The sequence below is a fragment of the Macrobrachium rosenbergii genome, chromosome 6 (genome assembly GCF_040412425.1).
Source record: "Macrobrachium rosenbergii isolate ZJJX-2024 chromosome 6, ASM4041242v1, whole genome shotgun sequence".
In the NCBI taxonomy this organism is placed as follows: domain Eukaryota; kingdom Metazoa; phylum Arthropoda; class Malacostraca; order Decapoda; family Palaemonidae; genus Macrobrachium; species Macrobrachium rosenbergii.
This window is the reverse complement of record NC_089746.1, coordinates 53,971,997-53,991,511: the sequence shown is the minus strand read 5'-3', so window position 1 is coordinate 53,991,511 and position 19,515 is coordinate 53,971,997. Positions and strand designations below refer to the sequence as shown.

The following is a 19,515-nucleotide window of genomic DNA, read 5'->3' as shown; positions in this document are numbered from 1 at the left end:
TGCGTTTAATAAAAGGGGACGAAATTACATATGTTCTTTTCCCCTTCCCTCAGCGTCCCTTATCTGTTTAAACAACGGAAAAGTAACATCCGTAAGTGTTGTAGGAACTTACTGACGGCCCGGAAGAGTGTATAGGATGTCCTGATCCAAATTACACCATGAATGTAACATCGTTACTGGAATTTATGTATGTGTGTGTGTATACATATAGATATGTATGTATATATTATATATATACAGTATATATATATATATATATATATATATATATATATATATGTATGTATGTATGTATGTATGTATGTATGTATGCACTGTATGTATGTGTGTGTGTGTGGACAACAAAATGCAACGTAAAAGAATGCGTAGAGATAAACTAGAAGATCATAATCATGTATAAAGTCAGAGTAGGCTATGCAAAGTCCTGTCATCAGGTACACTTGGTGACAAAGCAAGTTCTTGTGAGAATAAAACAAACATAACAGTCACCGACTGTTTATTACTCCGTTCCTATTAGTTCAACCGTTGGAAATTGCGGCAGAATTCAAGTAAAAGAAAGGAAACAAGAAACGTCCCGAAGAGGTATGATCTCATCATGTGTAGACCACCGGATGTGACAAACGCTTGCACTTAGATTTTTTTTTAGTTTTTTTTTTTGTAACAGGATTTTCAGCGGTAACACAATGATTAAAACAACGTACAAAATTATAACCTTTGACCTAACAATTTTTTTTTCATAGGAAACGAGCTTTTTATAAAACATTTTCCGAAAATTAACGAACACGGTCGATCAACAGTTGGCCTTCATCTATCTTTTTTTTTTAAGAACAGGTAAAAATAGAAATTTCAATAATCACACACCAAAAACCAAAATATAGGAAAAATATGCAACCCAGCTTGCACATAAGAAAACGAGCGACGTCAAATTCACAATTGTTTTACAAGAGGCACTACTGAGAATTCAGTGTCTTATTCCATTTTAATTACTAACCCTGTGGCCTCTACGGTACCTCTTATGTGTATTTAAGGACATGGCCCCTCATCCCACCACTCTCTCTCTCTCTCTCTCTCTCTCTCTCTCTCTCTCTCTCTCTCTCTCTCTCTCTATGAGGAGTTTATTAAATCTGATCTATCTCTGAAACAGAAGTATAGTTCTGCCATACATAATCAACCCCATTTTTATTTTTAGTTAACGACAAATCAGTGCATAATCACGGGTTGTCTCAGTTATAATGAAAAAGAAATGGTGACTTGCGATTCATTTCTTTATATGGTTGTCTTTCTCGTGAGAGACTATTACCACTTGTGTCACAGAAGGTCTAGAAAAATAGTTTCTTAGATTATGCTCATAACTAAATAAACGTAAAGTGATTTGTCATATGTCCATTTCTTTGATGGTGTGACAGAGGCATTAGAAGGGAGTGGCCTCAACAAGAAGCGAGAAAATGCGTGCATGATAAGGGTCTGTAGGGGTTCGACGAGCTGCTGATGATTTCTGTGCTGGTACATGAAGTGGCTAATGCTGTGGAAGGTTTTTGCACATAAGGTTCATCGACGATTTAGCAGTTGAAGTATGAATGTGGCAGGGATCGTTCTCTTGTGTCTGCTCGCGAGCCACTGCCTGTCAGGGGGAAAAGATTTGATATTGAAGAAAATCTCATCTTCTTCATACCAATCAGTGTAATAGCGAAGCCACCTTTTATGCAAAGAAAAGTTAAGCCATTCTTGGGCACAGTAGAATATTTAAATTCAAGAAGTGTGAGGTATTTGGAGATGTTTCAAGATATTTAAATTGTAAATGTGTGGTCCATTGTCGGATGATTATCATCTTACAATAGGAATGTACAGAAGTTTATATTCTTATGTTTTTCCTATGTACAAAAGTGCCAGTAAGGCCGAAATCTGTACGTATAGATAATGCAGACACTCACAAAAGAGTTCAGTAAAAATAAAGCAAGGAAACTTAGTCCCAAAACCATAGAAGACCAAGGTAGAAAGGCCATGGCACACCCAAGGTCGTAAAGACAATGGCTTCGTGATCGCTACTCGATAAACGGGCTAGAGGAAATGTCAAAATACAGGCCCCAGCTTTTACAGCCAGACTAAATTAAAAGGTAGAGGTTGATCGTTATCAGAATCCATAAAAGGAAAAGCATTCTTGCACGTGCTTCACGAGCACACGAGAAAAACGTCGATGTCATTAAGCGATATGATGTTTTTGAGAGCATGTTAAGAGTGAAACCGTTGACAGGGGAAGTGACGTAGTCGTCATATCTGCTGACGCTGCGTCACTGAAGTCCCTTAGAGAATGTTTGTGTGTGACGGAGGGTTTCCTCAGTGTGTAAATGAAGGAAAAATATAGAGAACGCCTGCGTATTTTTATGATAATTGCCAATGACGCTGTCATTTTTTTTTAGTAAGTAATAGACGTCATTTCTTCTTAGTAGCCTAATTAAAGAAGCAAGACAGAACAGAATTAGGCAGAAAACTCTACATTTACCGCACTAAAGTATCTCTGCTGTTATTACATATTTAACAAATAGTTAGACAAAAAACTTTCCAAGTTGTCATACCTTAAATCTTTGCTGCCATTATCTTCTGTTGAATGAAGAAATATCTGTGATTAATTCTTATAATACTGTTACATTACTAAAGAATAATTTGAAAAGTCCGACATATACATTCCTTTGTGAATAAAGTCGTGCAGTATGATCGCGCAGGTTTAGTGGTGAAGGATTTAATTGAAATGTGAAAAAATCCATTCTCCTTAGAAATTATGCTAACACCTATTTTTTAGGCAATGGAGGAAATTATTAGTTTTAATGGCGAAGGTGGTTTAGTGGTAGTTTACATGAAATAGCTTATAACGAAAGGAAATTTAAGTATATACTAAATATTTGATAGCAATAACATATGATGGAATTTTATTAAAATTTTGTTTGTTTGTGGATTTGCGTTCAATGGGAATTCTTTCGATATTCTTATTCGTATGTTTTTGTACTTTTCGATTAAATGAGGTTGTATTTTAGAACTAGCAGACTATGAATATCACCCGAAAAAAGTTTATTTTATAAATATTTTTATTTTATGAAATAACCTGTATGCTTTCTTTTGGAGGTGGAGAATAATATTTACGATAATTCGATTGTATTTTAAAACACAAGTGTTTGCACAACGTCGTCGAGAACTGTAACCTCCATCCTCCCCCCTCCAAAATGTTTTCAAAATATGGAAATTAACATTCAGCAGATTTTGAACATAAATGTACTGTACCAGTGTTCTCCGTCTTTCCAAAAATATCTCTTTAGTTTTCTAAAAAGAAAACTATTGTGCCGACTTTGTCTGTCCGTCCGCACTTTTTTCTGTCCGTCCTCAGATCTTGAAAACTGCTGAGGCTAGAGGGCTGCAAATTGGTATGCTGACCATCCACCCTCCAATCATCAAACATGCCAAAATACAGCCTTTAGCCTCAGTAGTTTTTATTTTATTTACTGTTAAATTTAGCTATAATCATGCTTCTGGCAACGATATAGGATAGACCACCACCGTTCCGTGGTTAAAGTTTCATGGGCCGCGGCTCATACAGCATTATACTGAGACAAACCGAAAATATAGATCTATTTTCGGTGGCCTTGATTATAGGCCGCTCTGAAGAAACTTCGGCGCATTTTTTACTTGTTTTATTTTGCTGTAGAAAAATCCTCATTTGCATGAAACTTTTCCATTGTCTTTCACGTAATTGCTCGTCTGCTAAAGGAGCAGCGTAATGTCAGCAATAGTTATCAATGTTTTCACTTTTCTAAAACGATTGCGTGCTGCTGGGTACGTCGTATGTACTCTCATATGCTGACTAATATTTCTTACTGGTAAAGATTACTGATGTATTGTGTTTCCTAAACATGATTTCACTTGGCATTAACCGACGTCTTTTTATTCATTTTTTGTTTTTGTTTTTCTGTTTCCTTATTTGATATTTTCTGTAATACCTACCTCACTTAAGTTTAATGTATACAGAAATTTTAATTGATGTAAATATTGTGACTTGCCTATATTAGTGGATAATTATATATATATATATATATATATATATATATATATATATATATATATATGTATGTATGTATGTATGTATGTATGTATGTATGTATGTATGTATATATATATATATATATATATATATATATATATATATATATATATATATATATATATATATATATATATATATATATATATATATATATATATATATAATGTGTGTGTTGAGCAGGTTTATTCAGTGATCTCATCGTTATATTTTAGGCAACGTACTGCCAAATGGAAAAGCTAGTTTATTTTAAAGGTAGAAAGTGGGCTGCGTTAAGTGCGTAAGATTTTGTGCCATTATTGAAGCCGGACAGTCTTCAATACCCTAACAGACGATATGAGCCGATAAATAATCGATGAAAATTTGATTAGCCTGACTTCTTTAATTATCTTGAGAAAGCAGAATTTGTAATCTCCCTTTTTATGAGTGTATTTTCCAGGAAGTGTTGCACTTAATAAAGAAAATTCGGCGATAGAATTACCTCAGTGTTAAGTAAATCAAAACTTATAACAACGAACATATTTGTGCTCTGCTGATAGACGTTTGGGCTCAGTTGTTTTAAAATTATTCGAGAGGTTTATGATTTCCTGTTGGTGTATTTCGAGACGAGGTGGTTTGAATTCCACAAGTATAGGAGGCCCTTAGCCAAAAGGTTTATTCTCCCAGCTATGCAAAACGTGGGTGGTATTTAATAATTGGTTTAAGATATCTTTTGCCAAGACGTTAATTAATCATACGGCGTCTCAGCACCTTGATGTGTCGCATAACATATGTACGTGGTTGGCACATGCGTATCCACAAATACATTAATTACGATTTTCATTACAATTGTATTATGTTTTTCAAGGGGCTCAAGGAAAGATAACAATTATAATTTCTTTTATTTGTGATATTTAAAATTTAGACGTTTCATTGCATATTTTTCAGCTTTATGAACAAACGGGATTTTCTTTCTGGTTCATCTCATGATGAATGGTATATCAATAAAGGAGAGCATAAACTGGAAATGTGGTATTATTATCAAATAAATTGAGCTGTGCATCTCTGGAGTGTATAGCCGAGGTAGCTCCATATTCTAGTACGGATCTGCAGCAACGAAGTTTTTTTGAGAAAAAGTTCTTTATTTATATTCTTTAACTGAGATTTAATTTTACTTCAGGCAATATGGTTAAGTTCGCTTTGAATCAATGGTCATTAACTCATGTTTTCCTTCAGTATGTGAGTTCTTTTCTTTCACGTTAGTGTTTAAATAATTTTATTTCTTACCAGGATTTGCATGTATGATTTCTTTTTACTTTTAAGTTTATTTCTGTTATTATGAAATGCACTTGACTGAATCTTTGTCCAACTTATATAAAACTCGTTCCCCTCTTCTCCAACGGCAGCCAAAAGTGCGGGCGAAGACAGAAAGCAGCAGTTTGGAGGGAAGCCCGCTCGGAAGGTCTAGGTATCGCCAAGAGCGGGCTTGGGAGCGAATAGCTGCGCGTCTTGCCAATGAGGTAATAAGAGCACACGCACGAACAAAAAATCTACCCCCACCCCCTTCCCCCCATCCCCCCCTCATCCTTGTGTATGAATAAACATCAACGACAAAAGCTTTTTTGAGCACTGCATTTGTGTGTTTACTGAGCGGAATTTTCCCTCCTCTTCCACTTGCCCCATCCCCTAACAGCTCTTATATAAGGAGCAGTATGTCGAGGGTCATTCTAGATGTGTTTCATACACGTTTTTGATTTGAACGTCTTTCAGCTTCCCTTTCTCGTGATAATCCTTCTTAACTTCACCTTCTGTCGCGTTCACTCCTGAACTCGCCCTCCCTGCATTTCATTCTGAATGTGTTGTTTACGAAACACATCTTGTATGGCCCAAAACAAAATTTGTGTCGTGCCGCAAGGAATTGGACGTAGAATACTTTGGCTTGCGGAAGGAACCACCTGCGCGTCCTTTTTAGTGTACTCACCTTTCCTCCCCGTCCTTGTTTAGAGGATTTTGCAGGAATTTCTCTAACCATAGTGTATTTTTGCAGTAGCTACGTTGAAAGTCTCAGACATAGACGTCCTTGCTTTAATAACCAGGCATACCCGTGACGTGCATTTTTGCTGTAATGAATGTGCTGCAACTGACCGCATTTGTATATTAATATAGTTCAGTTCCTTCAACTTACAGGAGGTGTTGTGTGTATGTTTGTTCACCCTTAATAACTAATCTCGCTCCTAAACCATTTTTGTAGTTTGATTTGGTTCCGTTTGTAGTGTGAGCGTGGGCCACTTTTAGCGTGGTTAGATAACACCTGGAAACCAACACCTCTTGGTAATATTACCCGCCCATAGAGGATTACGTCCCCTTACGTCACTCGTTGTTCTCTGTCTAGAATAAGCTTTCTTCATTACAGAGATCTTTACTGTTAATAGCAGCGCAACACGATGCCAAGTACGAGGATGTCATTTACTTGTTAGTATGGATAGAAATATATTTATTGAGTGCTGTTTTATTGTATTTTTTTTTCTGGCACGGTTCCGTCATAACTAAACTATACTCCAAATGGCTGAAGGTTAAATTTGCATTGCTGAACATCCTTAATCATTGCCAAAGAGATTACCTTGTTTTCTGTTAGTTTTGTCTGTAGTATGTTATCACGATCACACAGAAAGTAAGTGGCGGATTTTCTTGAAATATGGCTGACTTTTAATGATGAAAATTCTTAGTTCTGTTGAAGATCAGGAAGTACATTCCATTCAAGATAAAGAATGATAGAGAGGAAAAATAATGCAAAAAGACTGCAAAGACACACAAACTCAGGGTTTTCAGTGGGTAGCTAGCGTTTTCACAGCTACTAAACAAGTGAATTAGACATTTGACCCGAATTTTTCACCTTGCCAAGTGCCTGCTTGTCGATACAAGTGTAATTCGCTTCCTGGTCGTGTATCAAGGGTGTTCTTAATCCCGTGAGGAATTTTGAATACCACCTAGCAATGGGCTAAAGCCTCACGTTTAACATTTGTTTGATGGGCATTTAATGGTGATTTTAAAATACTATCTGAAATGTGCACAAGAAGTTTTTTGAGTGGGAGTTAGGTCGTGAAAGTTGGATACTCGCCGTATGCATTCCTTTCCTTGGACTAAATTTAAATGCCTCTTAAGGAGACAAGTTATTTAAATATGGACCTAAAAACAGACTGGAAAGTCCTAGGAATTTAACATTGCCCATAACGTGCCATTCGGTTACAGAACCGTTTTTTCTTAGGTAGAAATTTTCAAGTATTATGGAACCTTTAATGAAATTCGGTAGAGTAAGTAAATATGACTTACATATTCATGCACGTTCAACCACTATGATTTTTTGAAGGGGAGATTTTCGCTGCTCCTTCCAGTGCTTTCTTCTGTGTGTGACTTATGTAGGAAAGTGAAAAGTTGAGGAATGCTCATGTGGGCTGAAATTTAATAAAAGAGAAAGAAATAGAACAGCTTACGCGTGAATGCGAATTTGATAGAAGGCCTATGTCTGGATAACAGCGAAGTAAAATGCTCTCGAATCCTCCTGTCTCCAGGCAACACAAGAAAGTGGAGAGCATTTGAATGCTCCTATTGGCTGAGATAAAAAAAAAAAAAAAGTTGTGGGTTGGGGGACAACAGCTTATGGGAGAATTAAGGATGGAAGGCCTTTGTCCGGATAACGCTGGGAAAGTAAAGAGTAGACTGGGATTCTGTCAAAGGAAGAGATTCAGCCCTACCTAGGAATTAGGGATAGGAGCCAGTGGCCGGATAATCCTGTTTTTCTGGCATGCAAAAAGAACATCCCGAGGTGAGTTGGTCGTTATCCTGAAGGTCAAGTAAGATATTTTTATTCATCTTGATCCTTACATATTGCACGTGATCAGTTACGTTTTGTGTATATGAATTATCACTGAAAATAATATGCTATGTTTCATCTGTTAAATGACAGAAAAGAAGAATGTACTGTGAACTGAACTGCGTGAAAATAAGCATATATCTGCTTTGATTTAAATGAAAACAGCAAATGAATATAAATCAGGAATGCTGAACCGAAGATGAAATAGCATGATGTTTAAAATCGCTGGAAAAGATACAACAGTTTTGAATCTCTTAACAAACTGCAAATTTTTTTAACTAAATGTACAGTATATTCCACAGTATATATTTTTTGTTTATTTGTGCTACATTTATTTTATTTTATTTACTGCCTGTGCATTTTTTCTTTATTTATGCGTTTGTGTTTTCGTTTCGAAATTTATGCGAGCAGGTGTTTTCCCAAAGATCAAGAAAGCTCCTCGCTTGAGTCGTATAAAAAGCTTCTTTCTGTAGCAAGGATGTATGAAGGGGTTTCACCACATATAGGCTAAAACGTTTTTGTTTTGTTTATTGTGGAAATTCGTATCGAGAGTCGAAGCATGTAAAAATGTTGTTTTCGTATCTTTGAAAATTCCTTTATTTTGACATTTATGCTTTCCGGTTGTTTGCTGAACTTTTAGGCTGACGCAACCGTGAAAGTCCCACATTTATTTATTTATTTATTTATTTTTTGTTTGTATTATTTTTGAGTTGACGTATAATTTTAAGTTGCTGTATCAATGATGGCACTGTTTCTCCGTTTGAAAGTTCTTGGTCCCGTTGTTCAAACCCATTTTGATAGACATACTCTTTCGAAACGTAAAGTTCTGTAGGTTAATAATATTCTTATGCATTATTATATCTAAAGAAATTACTTAGCACCGAATAAGGTGTCGACGACCAAAAACGTCAGTATGTTGACGTGTCATTGTATAGATTTGCCAGTTTCAATATAGTCATTTCGTGAACATGCCGTAACCGTTGTCACTGACTCACATAACGCTCCCTAAATCAAGAGGCGGCTCTATCGCTTCCTCTGAGGTAAAGCAATTGTCCTCTTTTCTTTTCCTTTCTTTTCTATTTTCCATTAAGCTTAGTAGCCTGTCCAGAGGACCTTTGCATTAAAAAGGAATGTTTGTATTTGTTACTTACGTCAGCAATGGAACTAATGTTTCTCACCTGTCTCAGCAAAATATCTCGAGTACTAATAAAGGAATTTTGATAATACTTGGTGAAAACACTGGAAGATTAGACGAACTGTCTCCATGAAAACCGTCTCTCCCATAATGAAATAGAGAATCCGGGTAGGAAAAATCTTTGTTAGTTTAATGAATAATTAACTGCGTGAGTTTAACCTCAAAAGGGGAAGATGAAGGTCACAATCAGTGTCTCAACTATTTTTAAAAGAGGAAAGGCCAATAGGACGAGCAACCTAATGCCCTTTTCGAGCCCAAGCCCAGAGAGAAAAAAATGAAAAGCAAGCATGAGATAGAACTGCATTTGAAAAGCATCATAACTTAGGAAGCACAGAAAGAGAATGATAATTCCAAAAATTGCTGATTTGCACATTAAAAATTTTGGAAACTGGTTTGACAGGTGGTACGAGTCCTCCTGATCAGATGAAGGCGAAATCTTCTCCTAACGGAACAGTGACTAAAATGGTACCTACAGAAAGAGAAACCCCCTTGCGTTAGAGAAGAGAATCAGAACACTCTAATGTAAACAGTTGCCATAGAATCGATCCTATGGAGGAAGTGAGCAAGCTGAGAAGCCCCGAATTACGGACTAGTACTCCAAACGAGGCTGGACAAATCGAACAGCAGCTTCCACAAGTAAGATGAAGAAAATGTCTGGGATCTAGATAATACGCCTATTTTTAGAGACAATTCAGCGATCTGAAAACGTGATTTTTCCAAAATATAAGTTGAAACGACAGACTCGGTTGCATATCCACCAGAGATTGTAGAAAATATTGGACGAAATGGGGAACTAGAGTAATAGAGAGATAATGTCATGGAGACACTGAGTATGTCAAAGTTACGGGATCCCTTGAAAGATCAGAGCAGATAGATGAAGATGGATTGAGAGGGATCTACAGAAGAGAAATTGAGGCGAATGAAGAACCAAATAGAACTGAAAAGAGCTAGTGGATGTTAGGGGAACAATAAAAATTCCTAAGATAAAACTTCATACCTAGTCTTTTCACTGTTCTTTGTTTCGTGACACCTAAAACTTTTCACTGAAGTTTATTAATATTTGAAGGAACAAGCCCAATGAAAGTCACAAAAGAACCAATTTTTAACTGATATTCAGCAAGTATCGATTGCACAAATCATTGTGCGAATCTCGCTTTGTTGAAGAAGAAACACACCACAATATCCTCTGAAGAGAAACTTTCCCGGAAAGAAAAAAAAAATCCAATAAATAAAAGAACAGAGGAAGAAAAAAAAAAAAGATGAGGCGGTCAGCAAATAAATTTTACGCCGTGGTGCTGAGCATTCACGCTCACGAATTATAGAGGAAATTAATTTCAAATTAAATTCACACCTGCGAAACAATCGTATTTTATTTTTAAGTGAGGGTAAACAGTTATTTTGTTGTTCTTCCTTGAAAACGAAAAGAAAGACAAAAGTTCTTTGTACATTTTTTTCATCGAGAGAAATAAATATTATTTAATCTACCGCCTGCAAATTAAAACTCTCGACACTGTATTACTGGAATTTCAAGATATATAAATTATGAAGTTAATCTTTGCCTCTTATACAGTTCTATAGACTGGAAACTTTTTCGCCACTGAAGGAGCCTCGGTTTTGATAGTCTGCCGGTGGTATCCCTTGTACAAATCCAGATATATATATATATATATATATATATATATATATATATATATATATATATATAGAGAGAGAGAGAGAGAGAGAGAGAGAGAGAGAGAGAGAGAGAGAGAGCCAGTCACTTATGCATTCTTGGCAGTCACCGAACTGATATGAGGACCAGAATAGTGAGGAGTCCATACAACAGTATGTTGAAACATTATTCAGGAAGTGGACTCTCTCTCTCTCTCTCTCTCTCTCTCTCTCTCTCTCTCTCTCTCTCTCTCTCTTTGAGAATAACTTTTAGCATCACGAATTGAAAGCTTGGTTTGTCCTTTATAGTCACACGCCTAGGAATACTTGTTTAATCTATGATTTGCTTTTTTTTTTATTTTTCATTGTTGTTTCTTAACAAGCTCTAAGGAAATCCCAAATATTATATATATATATATATATATATATATATATATATATATATATATATATATATATATATATATATATATATATATATATATATACTATATATATATATATATATATATATATACACATATATGTATGTATGTAGGTATATATATAATATATATATATATATCTACATATATCTGTGTATATATATATATATATATATATATATATATATATATATATATATATATATATATATATATATTATATATATTTATATAATATATATATATATATATATATATATATATATATATATATATATATATATATATATATATATATATATATATATTTACTTGTGTATTATGTATGTATTATAAATAAATATATATATATATATATATATATATATATATATATATATATATATATATATATATATATATTGTGAAAAACAATATACATACCTATATCGTAATATACTGTGTTTAATAAGGAAGATATGGGTATAGTGTGTGTGTGTGTGTCTGTGTGTGTGTGTATGAATCTGTGGACTGAGAGAAGAGAAAGATGCAGAACACAGTCGCCTTGGTTTAATTTCCTCAGCTGTTTTAAGCAGCATTACGCTTATCTCTGGTGCCCCACGTAAACGAATCAGCAAATGCACTTGTAAGTAGAAAAAGCACAACAGACGACTTGGCAGAAAACAGATCTGGCAACGGAAATATGTTTACGAAGGAGAGAAGGAAAGGGACCAAAATAAACTGTAAATAAATAGCTAAAATTGGAAAGCACAAATAACTCTCCTTAACTCACTCCGAGGATTGTTTACTCCCGAATACTTTCTGTAATTGCCGTGTTTACACCCTGTTCTGTTATTCCTGTCTCGGTTTAAACGCACTTCAAGAAATTTGTTGCAGCCGACTTGATATCTGATACTAGACTTAGTAGGAATCACATGGTTTATGTGTAACTCGCTCGTTTAATCTCTGCTTAATTTGGCAATATTTAATAAAATAGAATGACAAGGTGCATTACTATAATCTGGTTGAAAGTTGAACACACCTCTTGCTTAAAAGATGATGACATCGCTTACAAAGACTGTAAGAGCGCCTCAAATAAATTTGTCAGATAATGAAAATTTGAGCAGAATCTGCGTCATTGTTTGCTAGTGGGCTGACTTAAAAAAAAAATTCCATGTTAAAAAAGTTCATTTTTGAAGAGCAGAGGATGTGGTTACGTGTTCTTTGGCATTGTCCCTTATGCTTCTTTCTTTGTTTTAACTCCGGCTTGTCAGGAAGGAGATTAGCGAGGAGCGAAAACTCTATTTCTAAAGAGACTATGACGAACTTTGCAGTAAAGACGTGAACGACTTGCTGGCAGTCCCAATTTGTACTTCACGCGGTTGTCCAGCAATGGCTAAAGATGCGTTCTCCTTCACTTGCTGTCGCTGACTTGTTACGAACCAGTTTGCGATATGCATGCGATAAGCAGTTGCAAAGGCACACGCGCTGATGAAAGCGAATGAAATTTGACACTAATGCCGGTGCATACTGAAATTTATGATTGAAAAGTCATGATGACGTAGGTCGTGCGACTTGGCGGTCAATTGGAATTTAGCTGAACTGCTAATAGAAATTTCGTCATGTTTGCGTGGATCGTCTACTTATGTTTGTGTATAAAAGTTGTCAACTTGGTGTCCGTTCGTGCTCAAATTAGGTTGTGGCGAACTTTTTAAAGTAGTCACATTACTCGAGAATTGTAAAGGCCCGTCACCTTCGTATGTAGGACACCGTAGTGATGTAAAGTCGACTATATATAATAATGAGCTCATTTGCATATATAACGTAAACATTTCACGCAAACTTTATTAATATCCATAAATATAAACATAACGGAGCCCTTGGGTGTGCTTCATGTAGAGGGCCACCATCGTCACATGGCATGGCAGCCATTTTGAAAAATGCTTTTAACTTGAAAAATACTTTTTCTTTTCGAGAGCCCTTCCAGAAAATTAATTTCTAGTATTTTGCTTATAGCATGTTTATTCACACAAGAGCAAATGACAGTTAATTTCAGCTTAATCATTATGCTAATTAGGAATTGGCAGCGATACTAAAACTCTAAAACTAACGCATGCCCTGGAGCCCGGTATCATTGGTTTGCCGGTTATAGTATCGTTTTTTCTGATAACTTCATTGTAATTTTTATCGTTTTTTCTGATAACTTCATTGTAATTTTTATCGTTTTTTCTGATAACAACTTCATTGTAATTTTTATCGTTTTTCTGATAACAACTTCATTGTAATTTTTATCGTTTTTCTGATAACAACTTCATTGTAATTTTTATCGTTTTTTCTGATAACTTCATTGTAATTTTTATCGTTTTTTCTGATAACTTCATTGTAATTTTTATCGTTTTTCTTTAACTGAATTTTATCGTTTTTCTGAAACAACTTCATTGTAATTTTTATCGTTTTCCTGATAACAACTTCATTGTAATTTTATCGTTTTTATTCATTGTAATTTTTATCGTTTTTCCTGATAACAACTTCATTGTAATTTTTATCGTTTTTTCTGATAACTTCTTTGTAATTTTTATCGTAGAGGATCATGAAAAAATGAGTAAAGTTTAGACGTCTTTTCGACCATAACATACTCATTCGCGTGACTGGAAGCTTCTTTCACACAAAGAAACATTCAACGTTTTGATTGTCATTTTTGTGAAGACAGAAATACTGCGGAATTGGAAGAACACTGTTTGTCTCCTCTGGTGGAACTGCAAGTTTGCCTAACTTCTTCCAGATGTTTCGGAATTCTTGTTTATGTTGCTGAAGCTCCTTTCTTTTACTGAAGATATGTGAAACTTGCGTTGGCCAATGTTCCGCAAAAATAACACACTTAGTCACTGATAGCGCTGAGGATTATAAAGGACGAAAATTTAATTTCTTACTATCAAAATTTTGCACAATCTGGGATACCGAAAATTGATCTGAGTAAATGAGAATTTGACAAAGACCGGAGAAAACCGGGGAAAAGCTGATGGTTATAAAAATAACAAAATATCGGTGACTCATTGTCTGGTGTTCCAAGTTTCGTTTCTGTCGAATCTTCACTCGCATTGTTGAAATCGAAGTCCAGATTTAAACTGTTCTTTCTCTGTACCGCGCACCCTCCCCCTTTTTTTCATCCTTTTTTTTTTACAGATGTTGATTCTGTGCATGTTTTAACTGGAAGCAGTATCCGAAAAGACTTATACATTCAGGTGATTTTTTTATTCCCTAGATATTAGTAATTTGTTTTGGACTATTTGGCGCATTGTACGTGATTTTCTGACACCTGTCATAAGCAGGTATGGTGATACAGTAATACAAACAGATGTGATCGCAAACGGTGTTACGATCTCGAATTTTGCAGTTGCTGACGTGTATATATCACGTGTTACCCTGAAGAGCTTTCTGGTTTGTTTTTGAATAATGGAACTGCTCTCTCTCTCTCTCTCTCTCTCTCTCTCTCTCTCTCTCTCTCTCTCTCTCTCTCTCTCTGGCCATGTTGTGGAATGCATTGGCCTTCCTCAAGAACACAAACGTTGCTGGTAACTTAAAACGGTAAAGATACTTTTTTACGAACCGGTATATAGACAGTTGTATGTAGAATTTGGGATTCACCGTATTCTTGCATTTTGAATAAGGATATGAATACATGCAAACGAACACATTTTTACATACATTCAAACAAATATATACACATGGGAACGCTTTGTCACACATACATGCAAATATATATATGTATGTGTATTATATATATATATATATATATATATATATATATATATATATATATATATATATATATATATATATATATATATATATATATATATATAAATATATATATATATATATATATATATAAATGAGGTATCTTTTACTGTATGTTCATGCACTAAATTCATTGTCTGCATAAGTTCAGTTGGAAGCTTTGAGATTTTGGTACCGCATACAGTTAAAAGGTTAGCTAAGGTGGAAGCGATGATGCATTTGATGAGGTGCAAGATTACTTGGCCCGAATGTTGCTTCTCTCCGAAAAATCCTCGCCTAAGGCCACCAGTTGCGGCCAAAAACCCTTAGGTGGGACACGCCAGAGGGCGAAATGTCCCCAGCTGAGCGCCAGCCAAACCCATGACAGAGTTAGTGGAGACGTTGTCAAACTTTTTGTCCCCTGTTTTTTCTTCTTCTCTCTCTCTCTCTCTCTCTCTCTCTCTCTCTCTCTCTCTCTCTCTCTCTCTCTCTCTTGTAAATTTCTTTTCATCTGTCTGTTCTTTTTCACACGCTCTTTAGCTTCAGCTCCTCCTACTACCACTGTCTGCCCCTCAAAGAACGGAAAAATAAGGTTGCTTCGATGTTCGTCGTGACCTCGTTAATGGAGAGACTTCCTCAATTTCTGTACTGGCCGTCAGATAATTCTTTTTAAGAGTCGGGAGGAGGGGTTTTGGGGGGAAGGGATATAGTATTCAGGACCCAGGGTCTCGAGGATACTCAGATGTTTAGCATGAACTCTTTGCTTGAATGCACAGTAACTATTTAATTCGGAATTTGGAGAAAACCACCTGTTGGATTTTAAGAGTATCTCCCACAAGACATGTTTACTTCGAAGCGTTCCTTTTGTTTGCTTCATTCGGTCCTATATAATAGGCATATACAGTCGCACAACATATACATATATATATATATATATATATATATATATATATATATATATATATATATATATATATATATATATATATATATATATGTATGTATATATGTATATATACATACATATATGTAATTAGTATATATGGATATATATGTATATGTGTATGTATATATATATATATATATATATATATATATATATATATATATATATATATATATATATATATATATATATATATATATACACACATACATATATATGCGTGTGTGTTTATCCATACTATTCCTTTTTTTATGAGTGAAACACTGATAGTCTCGGTAGGAAACTCCCCATTTAGACCTGCCGTCGTCCAGCCTGGTGTAATCTCTCTCACCAAAGTCTCCTATAACTTTAGGTGTGCAGAATGAATGCACCTTGGTTCGAACTTCGGGTTGGGGCATAACGTCCCTAACGTCTGGAGTGACCGTCCCGACCCTCTCTTACATTACCGCTAGTTGTGACGGTATGGATGCAATAGTATACAATAGAATGTAAGCGTAGTTCTGACTGATTCAAAGTGTAAGGAGTCAAATAAAGTAGTGTTGTGAGTGTACTTTTGTCATGCTGGTATATGGACGTTCACATTCAAGTTCACTTTAATTTCACTTCTCTCTCTTTGTTATGATTGAACCTGAATAAAGCAGTGGGGTACATAGTAAAATGGTTTTACGTATAGCCTCATTGTATGCGTTCACTGACTCGAGTGTTGCCAAGAATTAGTTTGGTGGGGAAATGGACATATTTTCAAGATTTCTTTAAAGAAAACAGTTTTCAGTTAACACTGAAATAAATTGATAGTTTCTCATCGACTGGTGTCCGCATACACCTTCGCCCAAATGGGCGTGTTGCCAGGCGTCTCCCTTCCGGTTCTCAACAATTCCTCTGAAGTGAGCTTGCTAGCCCCACACCCTGCCTCGTGGAGATTCAAGGGGCTTGTGTGCCGAAGACGTCTGATTTTTCAAGGTGGTCACACTTTCAAATGCTGGCCTGGCGTAAAGTTACTGCTTTGCTAGTGAACATACATACATACATACATATATATTCATATTATGCGCATGTGTTTTTGGTAAGAGCTAAATTGCTCATTAACGATTTTCTGAAGGTGACCTTACATACAGATGTGGACTTCAGTCCAATGACGTGCGTGAAGATATTTCTTAAAATTGGCTGCGTCCTTTGGTAAATCCCTATAAATTGCGTTTCCTTTGACCTCACCAAGATATTTTTTCGCTTAAATAGATTCATCACTTCTGATTCAATTCATATCTTTTAAATTACTTCAGTTTCTCCTTTGACACCAAATTTTTTATATCTTCAAATTTATGCTGACGTACACTTATATGTTAAGAGAGAGAGAGAGAGAGAGAGAGAGAGAGAGAGAGAGAGAGAGAGAGAGAGAGAGAGAGAGAGAGAGTGGGGAGGGGAGAGGAGAGGGACCGACACCAAATTTTATATCCAAGTTGTCTGACGTGCGTTCAATTCTCTCTTTTTTTTTTTTTCCTCGGTTTGTTTGTGTTTGCATTTAAGGTCGTGCTCTCCTGTCATCTTGACGTCATCCCATTATGTTGGTAGATTGCGTCAAAGATTGGTATAATTTTGGTGTTTGTAAGTGTCGCAGTATATTCAGGCTGATTTTTTTTTTTTTTTTTTTTTTTGTACATTGTCGTGTTACCCTGTTACAAGAAAAGGCGGTCTAAATCAGTCTACTGAATTTATGATTATTTGAATTCGGCAGTGATTTATTTTTTAAATTGTGATTTAAGTTTAATAGTTTTGTTCTTATATTTGGTTTATTCTTCCTCTTCTTTTTTCCAGTGGGTCAGCTGTCCATTGTTTTGTATTTTATTTATTTTCCTATTTTCTTTTTCTTTCTTCTTTTGCTTCACATTTTTTACTTTCGTGTCGTATATACCAATTTTTACTTTTATTAATTGTCTTGTCCTGATTATCTTTTCTTCTGCCCTCTTGTGTGTAACTGATGTTTTTCATCAGCGGACCTTTCTTCTTTGAAGAGCTGATGTTCAGGGAACCGGCTCATGTCAGTTTTCCTTCTAATCTTGTCTTGGAATGACCCACTCTGCCGTCCTCGGGAGGACAGCATTAGCTTCTTGACCTTAATACCGAGCCCTCCCCGTCAAGGGTGACCGAGGATATATATTCTTCCTTTTTCAGGTTCCTCTGTTAAACCCCCATTGTGTTCATTCCGTTTGGAAGCAGTTTGATGTGATAGTTTTCTTTAAAGGAGTTTACTGGGTTGTGTACTTTTATGCTTTGGGTGATATTAGGAATGATAACTGGTATTTTGATTTTTTTTTTTTTTTTTTTTTTTTTTTTTTTTTTTACAAAAGGATTGACTGGTGTCATGTTTTCTGCTTGTGAGGTTTGTAATAATAGTGAGTAGAAAACCTGATTTTCCTACAAGGGAAATTCCACGTTATTGTCCACTCCTTTGCTCTTAGAATAATTTTTATACTCTATTCTTCTCTTAAATAATAATAATAATAATAATAATTTTGACACAGTTTTATTTTTTTACTTTAAGTCATCCAAAACCCGCATAAAAAACACGCTCGACGAGTTTATTACGTGCGCCAAAATCCGCAATAAGTTCAAAACAATTTTTTTTTCTCCTCAGCTTTGCAGCTGACTTCTGGTAAAGAAAGAAGTCTTCGCGAAGAAGGGGTTGCGTTTTAATTTAGCCGCGTCGGTATGCTGCGTTTTCCCTGGCTATTATAGGAATGCAGGTAAAAGGTCTCCTCTGTTGAGGCAATAGAAGACCTGAATGGCTCTTTTCGAGTTCTTATAAATTCGCGCGTGTTGTGATTTAAGCTGTAATTTCCCTCCCCACCCCCAACCCTCCCAACCCACACACCCACACACACACACACACACACACACACACACACACACACACACACTATCTTCTTTCTCGTAACGACCAAAACTATAAGACGGTGCTGCTGTCTCTTTTGCATCGCTCAGCTGTTCTAGAAAAAAAAAAAAAAAAAAAAAAAAAAAAAAAAAAAAAAAAAAAAAAAACGGATATTTCCCCGAGCGGTATTTTCTTAACATTCTGTCGCCAGGTGTGTTCGGCCAGTGGATGTTTACACCTGCTGGATGAGCCCTTGTTTTTTCCTGCTGCTTTCCCTTCTGCCGACAGTGGCGATGACGACGGTAACCCTTGATTAGAAATTCAGAATAGAATTTAAAAGAATAAAAAGGATTCATGATTTAAAAAAAAAAAAAAAAAAAAGATTCGTGATAATACATCTTCGTAATATCTCCTGCGGTTGTTCTGTCTGTGTTCTTCTGGGCTCACGTGCAAATGCTGGCGTCTGTGATCGTGTTTTTGGCACTGCCCAGCTGAACAACTTGGACATTTATGTTTCCTGTCTCATTTGTTAATCCTTACTTAATTTCGAGTCTTCTGAAGATTGTTTTCACGTGAGAGAAACGTCTTGTAAAAAAAAAAAAAAATCCTTGTCTTTCTTTCTTTTTTTACAAAGGAGGCTAATGAAAGCGTGAGGGGGTTTTATTGCACTTCTTCATTCGGCTGTGGTGAGAAGGGGGGTGATGGGGTATGGGGCAGGGGTGTCGGGAATATGGGTC

At 35.6% G+C, this 19,515-nt stretch overlaps 1 protein-coding gene across 2 annotated transcripts in view; it reads left to right on the top strand.

Annotated features, from left to right (window-relative positions):
• Positions 1–19,515, top strand: part of LOC136839562 (ubiquitin carboxyl-terminal hydrolase 2-like) — a 181,478-nt gene that overhangs the window by 104,900 nt on the left and 57,063 nt on the right. The window contains exon 3 of one of the 2 annotated variants that reach the window (XM_067105814.1): positions 5,473–5,586. The exons of the other annotated variant lie outside the window; for it this stretch is intronic. Within the exon in view, the coding sequence (XP_066961915.1) occupies positions 5,473–5,586 (114 nt within the window). The remainder of the gene's footprint in view (positions 1–5,472; positions 5,587–19,515) is intronic. 2 annotated transcript variants of the gene reach the window in all.